The sequence below is a fragment of the Aulonocara sp. 'chitande type north' Nkhata Bay genome, linkage group LG15, assembly GCF_057382095.1.
Source record: "Aulonocara sp. 'chitande type north' Nkhata Bay isolate Kocher_YH1m ecotype deep benthic linkage group LG15, A_spYH_male_GT1.1, whole genome shotgun sequence".
NCBI lineage: Eukaryota > Metazoa > Chordata > Actinopteri > Cichliformes > Cichlidae > Aulonocara > Aulonocara sp. 'chitande type north' Nkhata Bay.
In genome coordinates, this window is record NC_141358.1 from 31073376 (window position 1) to 31085690 (window position 12315).

The 12315-nt window shown below is 44.3% G+C and overlaps 1 protein-coding gene across 2 annotated transcripts in view; it reads right to left on the bottom strand.

The window, feature by feature from the left end:
• Positions 1-12315, bottom strand: part of rev3l (REV3 like, DNA directed polymerase zeta catalytic subunit) — an 88014-nt gene that overhangs the window by 13269 nt on the left and 62430 nt on the right. For both annotated transcript variants that reach the window (XM_086262873.1, XM_086262874.1), the window contains 9 exons: positions 11541-11683; positions 10152-10280; positions 9369-9591; positions 8978-9120; positions 4036-7807; positions 1374-2284; positions 1134-1219; positions 807-932; positions 37-229 (listed from right to left, as the gene is read on the bottom strand). In XM_086262873.1, coding sequence (XP_086118999.1) covers positions 37-229; positions 807-932; positions 1134-1219; positions 1374-2284; positions 4036-7807; positions 8978-9120; positions 9369-9591; positions 10152-10280; positions 11541-11683 — 5726 coding nt within the window. The remainder of the gene's footprint in view (positions 1-36; positions 230-806; positions 933-1133; positions 1220-1373; positions 2285-4035; positions 7808-8977; positions 9121-9368; positions 9592-10151; positions 10281-11540; positions 11684-12315) is intronic.

A 12315-nucleotide genomic window follows, 5' to 3' on the forward strand; every position in this document is an offset into this window, starting at 1 on the left:
ATGTTCTCGGAAGAAAACACCGCTCGCGTGCTTCACCTTGGCCGGAACCTGGATGGTCTTTATCTACCACGATGGCCCCTGTGAGCTGGGTGTTGTCTACATCAGGCAGGGGGGTATCTGAACTGAAGCAGTAGAATAAGGCACATATGGGGTCAAACTCGGGGTCAGGTTCGAGGTCACGGCGGGTTCTTGCATGAAGCTCCATGGTCATCAGTGTCAGGTGCTGGACCTGAAGATGGAGGCGGAAACAAATACATTTGAGGTTTAATAGACTAAAAGCAGCACATCCTGTCACCCTCTGCCTGTTAAACCACAGTCTTTTATTTCGTATTTAGCTCAATCATTAATATAAATAAATAAACCATCCACTCTAACAGAAATTACAGTATTCAAGAGATATTAAAGAGGCCTGAAACCATGAAAACGTGACAAACCTCTCTTTGAATTTAATGAGATCTACGTGTGCTGGCAGTGATCTCAGTTACGTTCAGGCCTTTTTGGAAAAAGCTTGAACTTAATCAAATCTGTGCATACATTCAAAACACCTGTACTCAGGCCTACATTCAAAGCTGGGTGTGTCTTGGTTTTATTTAGTTGTTTTGTGTAAAGCATATCGATTTGGCGATAGGACAGTCAAAGTCGAAAGCAGGATGTTGTGATGATACTTGGGGAAATAAATCCTTCTTCCCAATCAGGTGGACACTTTCTCTTAAAAACAAAACAAAGCAAAACCAACATCTAACCAGAACAAAGCCATTTATTCATCGACTTGGAAAAGAGCTACAGGTTAGTTGCCCTAGACTTACCTCATGCAGAGCTTTGGCATCCTGTAGGTTCTGCATGCTGACTTTAAAGCCGTAGGAGTTGGCTATACTTGGCCCTTCGATCTGAGAGTTATCTTTCTTTGGCACATTCAAAGCAGCAAACTGATTCTGTGGAGGATAAAAAAAACATGACAAGAAAAGTTGGAATCAGGAGGAAATCACAGGCACATCAAACGATCAGCGACCTGAGAGACAGGACTGCTACATGCAATGTTCTGGAGTGATACTAAATAGTTGACTTTCTGACCCGTGCGGCTTGTAGTTTTTGTTTTAAAAGTCTAAAAAGAAAAATCACAATCAGTTTTTGACCTTCATCTGCGTGGTCAGTAACACTCTTCTCAGGGGGTCTGCCTGGCTCCGCCTCCTCTGCTGAAGTCTCTGAGAAACAGGATCCTCTGCAGCGGGAATTAGACCAGAGAAGGAGTGAATAACAGTGAATATTAATAACAGAAACTCCATGCTGAATTTTCCCAAGTTAGGATTTACCGCAATTCTTTCTAACAGTTGATGGTGTCACAACATCAAAGGAGACAGATGCACATTCCTTACCCTGAGATATGGGTGTGCTGCACACTGGATCCAGATCTTCTTTGCTTCTCCATCGCCTCCTCAAGAAAGGGGTGCTGTGAATGAGCTGGGGACTGGTTCTCCTCTCATCCCTGTCACTGACAGCGAGAGGTGAGGGACTGTGGTTCCCTCTTAGCAGCTCTGGGGAATTACAGCGCATAGGTGATAGCGGTTCTGGAGAGTCTTCACCTGGCTTGTTCTCACTGAGCTGTCCTTGGCCAGAGGGGCTTGGTTGATGGGACTGCTGCCATGTAGGCAGCTCTGGGGACTCTGGACAGGTGGTTTTATCATCATCATCCTCTTTATTTTTGTCCTCCTGTTCAAGACAGACACTGCCTTTATCTGAAACTGGACTTGCTTCTGTGGATTTACACCTCAATCTTGTATTCTCCAGCGGAGACAGGATTAAAGACAGGCTCTGTTTCTTTCTCCTTTGAGTTCTGGTACAGGAAAAGTTACCACAGAGCTCAACCTTCAAGCTTCTGTCAGCAGCTGGCAATTCGCTTCTCTCTGAGCTCCCATGTTCCTCCACCTCCAGACCAGCCCTTTCTGTCTTCAGCACCTCACACTCTCTCCTGCCTTTTTGTAGACTCTCATACTGCTTTCTAGCTTTTAGCCACACCTGCACACGCTTGCGGCTTGGTGGGTTTTTGCAGGGCAAAAGCACCACCTTCTTATCGCTGGATGAGGATAGGTCACCCTCTGCCTTTTGTTTATTTGTCTCTGAAGCCTCTGCTCCTTGACAAGATGAGATAACGGTGGTGGCGGGGTGCGTCATGGCCGAGAAGGCCGTCTTCCAGAAATGGAGGCCTTCCAGAGACAGGTCTCCACCAAACTCTGCAAGTTCCCGAGCTAGCCGAGTGCCCACTGTTAGCTTACGGCCACCGACCTCCCTGGAGAAAAGACGAGGAAAGGATCAGTACACTCATTTCCATTTGAATTACAATAAATCATCATGTAGACAGTATAAAACAGAGCCAGATCAGTGGATTTCTTTTTGAACATATGGAAATTTCAGACATTTAATGATAAAGGATTGAGTTTGCTGTAGTCTAAAACAAATGCTAAAACTCTTTCCTCACTGGACTTCTATTCTCTTATCTGACAACCTTCCTTTTATTTATTGCAGTACTTTGTCGATTAAGATGTTTTACAACCCAATTAAAAAGCCTGTGAGGGAAGCTAAAAAAATCCCACAAACAAATATAAAACCTTACCAACCATCACAATCAGTTAGATCATAGGTGTCAAACTCTGGCCCGCAGCCTAATTACATTTGGCCCACAAAGCCATACCAAATTACTATTAGAGCTGGCCTACTGGTATTATACAGCTAATATATATATATTAGGGGTGCAACGATACTCGATATTGAACCGTTCGATACAGTGCTTTCGGTTCGGTACGCATATGTATCGAACAATACAAAATTTTTAATTTATTTTATCAACTTTCCTTCTGTCGATGCTGTCTGTGTTGAGCGCTCAGTGGATCTGCGCTCGACAGTGCAGCCTAGGCGGAGTAGTCGAACGCAGATTCACTGAGCGCAGGGCAAGCTAGCAGACAGAAGTTAAGCTCTCCTTGCAACATGGCAAATTGAACCTCCCCCACCCTCATTCAGATCTGGTGTTTGGAACTATTTTGGTTTTCATGTGACGTATGACCCCGAAGGTAAGCGCGTCATGGACAAAAGTAAAACAGTATGTTGGATGTGCCACGCAATGCTCAATTACATTGGTGGGAACTAGTGTGTTAGCGCAGTTAGCTCGTTAACGTGTTGACGCCGTCCAGCCCCACGCACAGGGCGATCAGGGGTAGCTCGTTAACGGAGATTTTCCGTGTTGTGCCGTTAACGTCATTTCAACGAGATTAACGCTGACAGCACTAGTGGGAACACAACGAATATGACTGCACATTTACTCCGACATCATCCTAGTGCAAAGACAAGTGGAAGCAGACAAAAACAACAAGCAAGCTACTAACTTTAGCCGAGTCATTTAGACAGCCGTTAGCACATGACTCTCCTTATGGGGACCTGATATGTTTAATATGCTGCTGAGAATATAGCCCAGAAGAAGCGTATAGTATAGCTTTCATTTTGGAAAGAGACATTTCTCTGTAATAAACTCTCTTTTCCAAAGATGAGTGATTCCTCAATCAGATTTTTTTTTTTTATTACTTTGTTTCAGCAACATTAAATTTAAAAACTGTACTTTTGAGTTAAAATATATATTTATAATTTTAATAAACGACAAATTAAAAAGGCATGAACATTTTTTTGGATCGAAAAAATATCGAACCGTGACACCAAAGTATCGAACCGAACCGTGAATTTTGTGTATCGTTGCACCCCTAATATATATTGTTTAGTATTAAGCTTTGCTTGTTCCATATTCAGCTTTTCAGCAAAACTTGTTTAAGTCCATAAGAAAAGTTTAATTCTTATATCTGGAGGAAGATTTTTTTTCAATAAATATTAATGTTAGCCTGCGACAGTTTTAAATTTTGGCCCACTGTGCATTTGAGTTTGACACCCCTGAGTTAGATTCTGGCTCTTATGTGAAAACTTTACTAATACATTTATTTTGTTATATTTAGTAAATAATGCATGCTAGATGATGGTTACTGTTGCTGTTACTCTTACATTGGCTTCCCTGGGGCATCAGAGGGGTCACTGCAGAAAGGCTCCAGGAAGGTGGCCTCTGACATCTCCAGGTCCAGAAGAGTGCTGAGGATCTCCTCTCGGCTGGGAGGGGACATGAGGGGCTTGAGAATGTGGGCTCCTCCGGCCGCTGTCCCTCGCTGCAGCTGGCTTGCCCTCACCTGTGATAGCGAGCTGATGGAGCGTGGAGAGCTGCTGGGGGTGGTGGATGTTAGTCCGTCAATGCCCTCCGGCAGCTCACCTGTTGGTGAGCCCTCGTGGTCGACGAATGAAGCGGAGCTTAAAGGCAGTGAGTCGAAAACTGAAAAGAGCAGCTCTTTCCTCTCACAGTGAAAGTCTTGAAAGGGGCTGAGCGTGTGGGCTTTACCTAAAGAGAAGTCCCACTCTCTGCTCTTGAGGGACGTGAGGCTTGATGTAGGCTCGCGGTTCGTATGCCCATCTAAAAGGTCGGGGCTGTCCGGCCTTGCTCTGTTGCAGTCAGAGCCCCTTTGAAGATCCTCCCCAGAACAAAGCAGCCTGTCAAGTTTCTTTTCGGAGTCCGGCGCCTGAGCAGATACAGAATCCTGGCTGATGTCACTCAGGAATTTGACCGGTAAATTTTTATCAGTCACGACAAACTGACTGCCACTGTACGGACTGGAGAACTCTGTTTGATCGATAGCATTTATATCAAATGTGTAGTTGTGCGGGAGCTCTGGTGACAAGCTGTCCTCTATGAAATTGCATCTGTCCAGTCCCGGGTCTGACAGGAAGAGGGGACATTCATCTGACATGCTTCCCTCCTGCTTTACTGACAGTTTTGGCTGAGTACTGCTTGTCTTGCCTTTCCTGTTTCTCGGCCCCTTTTCTTTTGCTGTGGTAGATTTTGGGGCCCTGGGTTTCCGAGAAGTGAGGGTGGGGGCTTTTCTGGATTTAGTGGGTTTAGTGGTGGGAATTAGAAGTGCTGCCGCCTGGGCTATGGCTGTAGAGTGGCTTGCTGTACCAACCACTTGTATGGGAAGGGGCTGTCCCTTCTGCCTCGTCTGAAGAAGCTTCTTGAGGACAGCCAAGCCAGATGGGGTCTCAGAGAGAGGGGGGATCTCCCCGTTCTTGGGGCCTGAGTGTGGGAGACCTTCTTTTAGCTGGGCATCTTTATTGTGTTCCTGTACTGGAGGCAGAAAGTCTGTGCAATAATCCTGTGAATCCTCTGCCTTTACCACGGTGGTCTGACAAGCTTGCTGCTTCGTCTGAGCAGGTGCCGAAATGCTTTGGTTGACCTCCATGATGGAAGTCTCACAGTCTTCAACCTTTGGCTTGATAAACTTGGTTACTGAGTTCCTTTCTGGTGTAGATGGAGTCTGGGACGTGCTCTGGCTGTCTTTGCCCACCTGCTGTTGAAATGGAGGAACCTCTTGTGAAGAGTTCTCAGAAGGAGGCAACTCATCCTCTGGGAAAAGGAGTTGGGAGCTCTCTTTACTTAAGTCATGGCTTTTGGGTTCCTCTGTTTTCTTTTTACGAGACCTTCTAGGTCTTGTAGTGCTTGTAGAACTGTTGACAGCCCCTCCAGCTTTGATCCTCTGCCTCGAAATAGCAGGATTACCTTGTTTTGCCTTCTCAGTTTTAGGCTTTTCTGCAGACTTACTTGTTTTCCTTTTAGCATCTGACAGTCTCTTGGGTTTGGCAGTTTGACACTTACTACATGCTCCTTTGGCTGTAGACGATCTATGTGGCTTTTGGAAAGCAGAACTAAGACATGGGTCAATGTGTGGATTTATCAGCTCTTTTGAACTCCTGGTATTCATGAGGGGGTCACTTGGGGACCAACAGCGTGGAGGCGTTGAGTCTCTCGGGCTTTGGGATCTATCTGAGAGGTAGCCCAACTCTACCATGACATCTGAATAGTCAACATCATAGTCATGTGCCAACTCACAGTAACATGGTCTAGGGGGTGGCAGAGATGGCAGGACTGGGGCTTTTTTGCGGCCTTTTGGCCTCTGAACCCTTTCACCCTGTCTGATCAGAGGTTTGGAGGAGTTGTTGATAGTCTTTTTATTTGTGGAGTTAACCTTTGCCTTTCTTTTGGGATGTTTTTTGGCTTTTGGTTCAGTCACGGGAAACTTAACAGCAGTGGATTCTGGTACCTTGGGCCAGAAATCCTTGAGAGGAGCCAGTTTTTTATAGTGCTCTAGCTTGTCTGGCGTCAACACCACCAACTGCTCAGCTGCATTCACTTTGGACATCTTCACCAGCATGTTTTTCTCTCCCTTGAACCTGTTAATAATAATGTACTTTATAATAATAGGAGGTTCCTTCTTGCGTCTTCTCTGATACTTTACTTCTTGCCCACCTGAGACATCATTGTCCTTAAGTCGTTCTTTGACAGAAGCTAGGTTTTTAGAACGAGTAGCACTTGAGTGTTCCCCATCCTCTGAATCATATTTCATCTTCCGTTTGGTCCTCAGGGTGTATTTACTACCTGGCAGTGCTGACGGTTTAGTACAGGTGACTTTGGCAGACAAATCTTGCAGTGGGCTTACCACATCCTCAGTAGAGTCTTTAGTTTCCTCAGAAAAATAGGAATTGGTAGCAGAGCTGGAGACAAGGGGCTCTGGCTGTGGTTCTGCTTGTTCACCTATGGACCGCTCCTCACTTTCAGACTCATTTTTCACAATCGTTTCCTCTTTGATCAACTCGGCCTCTTGTAAATCCTGATGATCCTCAGAAATCAGCATTTCAGTGTCCGTAGTCACAGGACTAGCAGGTGTTACTGAGGTGATGCCGGTGCTAATCTGGCCATCAGAGGTAGAGCTTTGGACCATCTTTAATTTGTTCCTAGGTCCTGTCATACCTAGCCTTTTTTTGTTCATCTTTAGCTTAGACCTGCGAGGTTGGGCCTGTTCTACTTTACTGCAGGTGTCAGCCATTTTCTTGTTCCCAGGTTTCTTTCTGCTGAGGCAGTTGGAGAGAATGACACTGGGGAAAAACTTGTAGTGTGCCTCCTGCTGGGCAACAATAGTCCTCTCAGTCTTATTTTCCTGATAGTCCTCGTACCTGATTTTCAGCTCACCGACATCTCCTTCCTCGCCGTCTTTACCAATTTCGTCCTCATGAGGATCAAGAAACTCGTCCTCCTTCAAGGTCGATGGGGCTGATGTGATGCTCCTCAGAAGGGGGCTTTTATTGTCTTTTGTGTTCAGTTCCAGGTCAGTCTTAGCTGAGCAGTTTCTCAGCTCAGAATAACAGAGAGAAAAGCCCCTGTGGTTCTGAAGAATGGACAGACGGTTTGTTTCTACATTCTTTATACTGCTGTACTTCTTCCTGTCCTTGGCGACCTTTCCATTACCAAATGGGAAACTTTCAATATCCGTCTTATCCAAAGCTATCGAAGCTTTCTTATCGTAGGTGTACAAAGGTCGTAGTTCTTCTTTGTCCATGCAGATGGGAGACACCTCAGGGTGATTGGCTAATATGCAGGGAATAGGGTGCTTGACTGGCTGGATGTAGGGGATTTCTTTATTCACCTTGAACCCTGTCAAACATTCACTACTGCTGTCCTGACTGCTTTTTAACTGAAAGTGCTTGTCAAGCGGCTGCTCCGTGTCCAACACGTGAACTGGTATGTGCTCGGGATGCTTGCACTCCAAAAGGATCTTAGCTGTAGATGGTGGCTCAAGGTGGACCGTCTCCCCTGGGATGGGATTTCTTTTGCCCAACATCTTTTCAGTGGCCGTAAGCGAAGACTGCGTCATTGAGCCACTATCTGTTAAGGAGGAATCTATGGATACAGCATGTGAGAAGAAGAGGCATATCAGTTAGTATCCACAGCTGCAAGAAATTAACCTGAAATTCATCTGATCAGACAGCGCAATCACCCATGAATCTTAGCCCAAAACCCCAGGGTGAGATCGATCACTATTTTGATATATTTAAATTAGTGCTGTCAGCGTTAATCTCGTTAAAAGGACGTTAACGCCATAACCGCATTAACACGGCAATTCTCCGTTAACGAGTTAACGTGGATCACCCCAAACGTTTCACTAATGCGGCATCAACGCATTAGCACCATGCAGCCCTGCACACGTGTTAACCTGCTAACCGAGATTTGCCACGTTAATGGCGTTAACGTCATTTTAATGCTATTAACGCTGACAGCACTAATTTAAATTTTAAAAAGTCAAACTACTACAATATTTCTATGCCATTATAACATGTTGAATGCCAAAATTCATAATTTAAGCTCAATAAGAAAGTGACCATCGCTCTACATAAGACACAGGGCAACTAGAACATCACTAACATGTGCATCAGCAGGAAGCTTGTCCCTCATTCTCTGCTCTGGCTCTTCTGATAATGTAGTTGTTCTGCTTTTGGCCCAGTTGAGCTACTGATAAAGTCATCTAATGCAGGTGGGGTGATAAATAACAGCTCAAATATGGTCATGCTATGGACTGAAAAATGCTATGGACTGTGAATATATGCAGACAGATCTTATATCTATAATGAGTTATTAAATATATAAAAACAATTCATAATAAGTATAAAGCATATGATATTCTTCTCGACGGTATACATTTCTCCTGTTTGTTATTTATTCCTGCACAGCTGGCGTGAAGTACCCATATTTTGTTGTCCATGTACAATGAGTCTATTACCAGTCTATGAAGTTGTAGTCATCTTTCCAAACACACATGCGCGCTCTAAAAACGGAACAGTTAATTAACCCCAGAGAGTCAGTTTTTACCCCCGAGTCTGGCATCAAATTGTAGCCTGTCAGGTCATAGAGCCAAAACTAAAAATCATACTAACTTTGTCTTCTGTAGCAGCTATCAGATCCCGTCTCCTGACATACTTGACAGAGCGTGAATCAGTGGGGGGTGTCAGATGGGCATCAAAGCAAGCTGACACTTCATGCTTTATCAGTACATCTCATCATAGGACAACTCACCGCTGCTCTCGTCTGCGGCGCCATCGAGCTGCGGGATGGACAGGTTAGCGAACATAGAGTTGTTTCCACTCCACTCCATGTCTTCGTCAGAGGACTCCTGCTGGGCATCACTGAAGCAGTTTTCTGTCTCCTTCATGCAGGGTCTGTGCACACACACACCAACGACAGGAACCGTATTATTAAAGAAAAATGCCCAGGCAGAGCTCACTGGGGATGACTCACAGATCGTGTACAGCGATCGCTCACCTATTTATTTAAGATACAACCAGAAACAAAAAAGGTGTAGCTTACACTTGTACTTATTACTAAAAAATGAAAACATTTTGATGCACAACATACTCTAAAACTGATGGTTATACTTTTGCCTTCAACCATGCAGAGATAAACATGCCTCTGAGAGGAAGCACTGTCCCAACGCTGTGACATTATAACACTGAGTTCTGCCTCTTCCTTGTCCAGTTCTGGGCCTGCTTCCTCTTCATCACTGTTGCAGTTGTAGTTCGTGACACCGGGGAGTGAGCGGGACTGGGAATTCTGCCTAGCGGGTGTCCTGCAGAAACCATCGTCCTCCAGGCCTGCCAGCAAGTCAATGATGGCTTGGTCCCGGCTGCTGTCTGCAAAATAAAGCACACAGACAATATCAGACAGCTGTACGCAATAACTTTCTCTCCAGATCAGCCAGTTAATCAAAGCTAGAAATGTCGTCTGCTTACAAACTTTTATTCACAAGTTTTTGGCCACCAACTTAGAAGAATTTAAAATGTAGAAGAGAACAAGAAGAAACTAAAGATGCTTTTTACTAAAGAAAACAACACTTGGACAGCTGTTAAGCATTGAGGTCAATATTTTCTCCTTTCAGGGTGTAGTGGCAGCCAAGTGGACAAGAACCAGATGTATATGGAGGAAAGAATCCACTAAATATCAGAAAATATGGATGGAAAGGGGAAAAAAGTGGCTTTTACAACAGGACAACAATCCAAAACAGCCATAAAAATCCATTTCAGAAGCTTCTGGAGTCAAAGTCACATGACCCGACCACTGAATCGGCATCTTTGAAATGCTGTTTGCGGAAGACGGCCTTAAAATTATCACCTAAAAATCACAGTTTAATCATGGGAAGCAAAATCGAGCATAGAAAATTAAAAACGTGCACGAATGAAAGAGGCTGTGTTACCTAACAGGGTCGAGTGGTTGGATGTCTGGGAGAGTGGGAGGAAAGACTGACTGTTCTCCAGGAGAGTCAGGATGGCCTCCTCATCAACGACAGCCTCCTCTGGGACTTTCCCACTGCTCCTCACATAGTCTGTGGGCAGCAGCAGAGAAGATGGAAACTACCGTTAGCCATACTTCGATGTCACACTTTGCTAACAACAGTTTCACCGAGATACCATATTAAAGCAGCACAGTTCAGCATTAGCTCGGTGACTACCATCTTTGGCAGTTTCTAGAGTACCAGTGAAACGTTTGGACACACAAGCACAGAGATTTCCTGCACATTAGCCCAATGTCAGTCTCACATCGTCACTCCTTCAACTCCCGGACTTGGGAAGGAGCGACAGGGTGATGAAACAAGTACTTCTCCTGCCAAACACACAGGCAGAATGAGAGAAGAAACAAATGCATGTCACAAGGGAAACCTAGTCCAACTAGGGCTTAAATTCTATGAAGGAAAAGGAAGTGTAGGATGCTAGTACGTAAAATCCAGAACTTCTTCATCTCCTATAGTGAATCAGACTACTTACAAGATGACTTTAAAAGGGGATTTCTCTTCTGTTTTGTTCTCAGATTTAATAAGCTTATAATAATAATAATAATAATAATAATAATAATAATAATAATAATAATAATGGATTGCATTTATATAGCGCTTTTTGGGGCCCTCAAAGCGCTTTACAATTATAACAACTTTCATTTCTGATATTGGCTTTAAAGCCAGACAAAACAAATGTAAGAAAGAAATGTCGCTGTACATTGTTTTATGTGCACAAAAACTTATTCAACTTCCTAAAAAGTCAGTTTATTCAATTATATAACCCTTGATAACTACCCAAGAAAGAATAGAATAGAATTCAACTTTATTGTCATTGCACATGCACAGGTACAGGGCAACGAAATGCAGTTTGCATCCATCCAGAAGTGCTTTAGTGATATAGATATATTACAATATATATTAGCAATAATATAGATATGTGAGTATATTACAGAAATGGGTCTATTATGGTATGTTATAATGTACACGGTATGAAGTATGTTGTGAATATTCTGTAACTATAAGTATGTACAGGCTGTAGTGAGTATAAGCTATGTTCTCACTACAGCCTGTACAAAGAAATGACTTCCATTATCAAAGATACAACAGTATCTGGTTTAACCCACTTCATGCCACCAAATTACTGATGAGCCACCAAATAAAAAGTGTAAAACACCAAATCAGAACATAGCTTTGGTCTTTATTGGTTTCATAGCAGGTCAAACTATCCCATCGTGATAACTCTATATGATATAACTCAAAGCAAAATCTGCTGTTGCCGGTCTGTGAAACATCTACTGCAACTGTCCTCACCTGGCTGTGAACCCCTGTGCACCTCCACAGCGTTAGCAGGGGTACACGGCAGCCCGTCTGGGGTCAGGGGGTCAAAATGAAGTGTTAGTTCACCGGGGAAATCTTCTTGGTTCTCCCCATCACAAGCACACAGATCTTGTGTCCTGAGGAGATAAACAGACATCAAGTTTTACTTTTTACCAAAACATTTAACAGTGTTGACTGCATGGCTGTTAGCTGAATTAGAAAGCTGAGCACCTTGTGCAGCAGCCATGTTTTATTAGCATCTCTTTACAGCGGGTCTTAATCAGAGAAAGTGCTCGGTTTAGTGGGTGAAAGCTGTGTGTGGGACTGCACAAGTGTGCAGAGTGTCTCTTGTCTGGCAACTGTGTGAGGAAGTATATGGGTGTGTACAGCTAAGTGGTGTGTGTGTCTGTGTGTTGGCAGAGGGAATATGAATGGAAAACGGGCAGGCAGCCAACTGGGCTTTGTATCCCTCCGGATCGCCCTCAGCCACAAGCTGCCTATCACGCCCCCTTAATCGTGCTGCCCCTGCTGCATCGCCTGGCAACTCACCACTTAGTGACTCTGAAATATTGAAACAAAGACGAGGCGGGCGGCCGCCACTCGCACGTGGAACAGATTTCACAGGAGTGGTTTTGAGGAAGTAAAAAAACGAATTCCATTTTAGGCACTGCTCTGGGGGAGGTCTTTCAGATCTGGTGAAGATGGTAGACTAGAGTCTGAAGCCTGGCCACGAGTCTGACCATGTAAAAAGCCCTCAGGATACTAAACT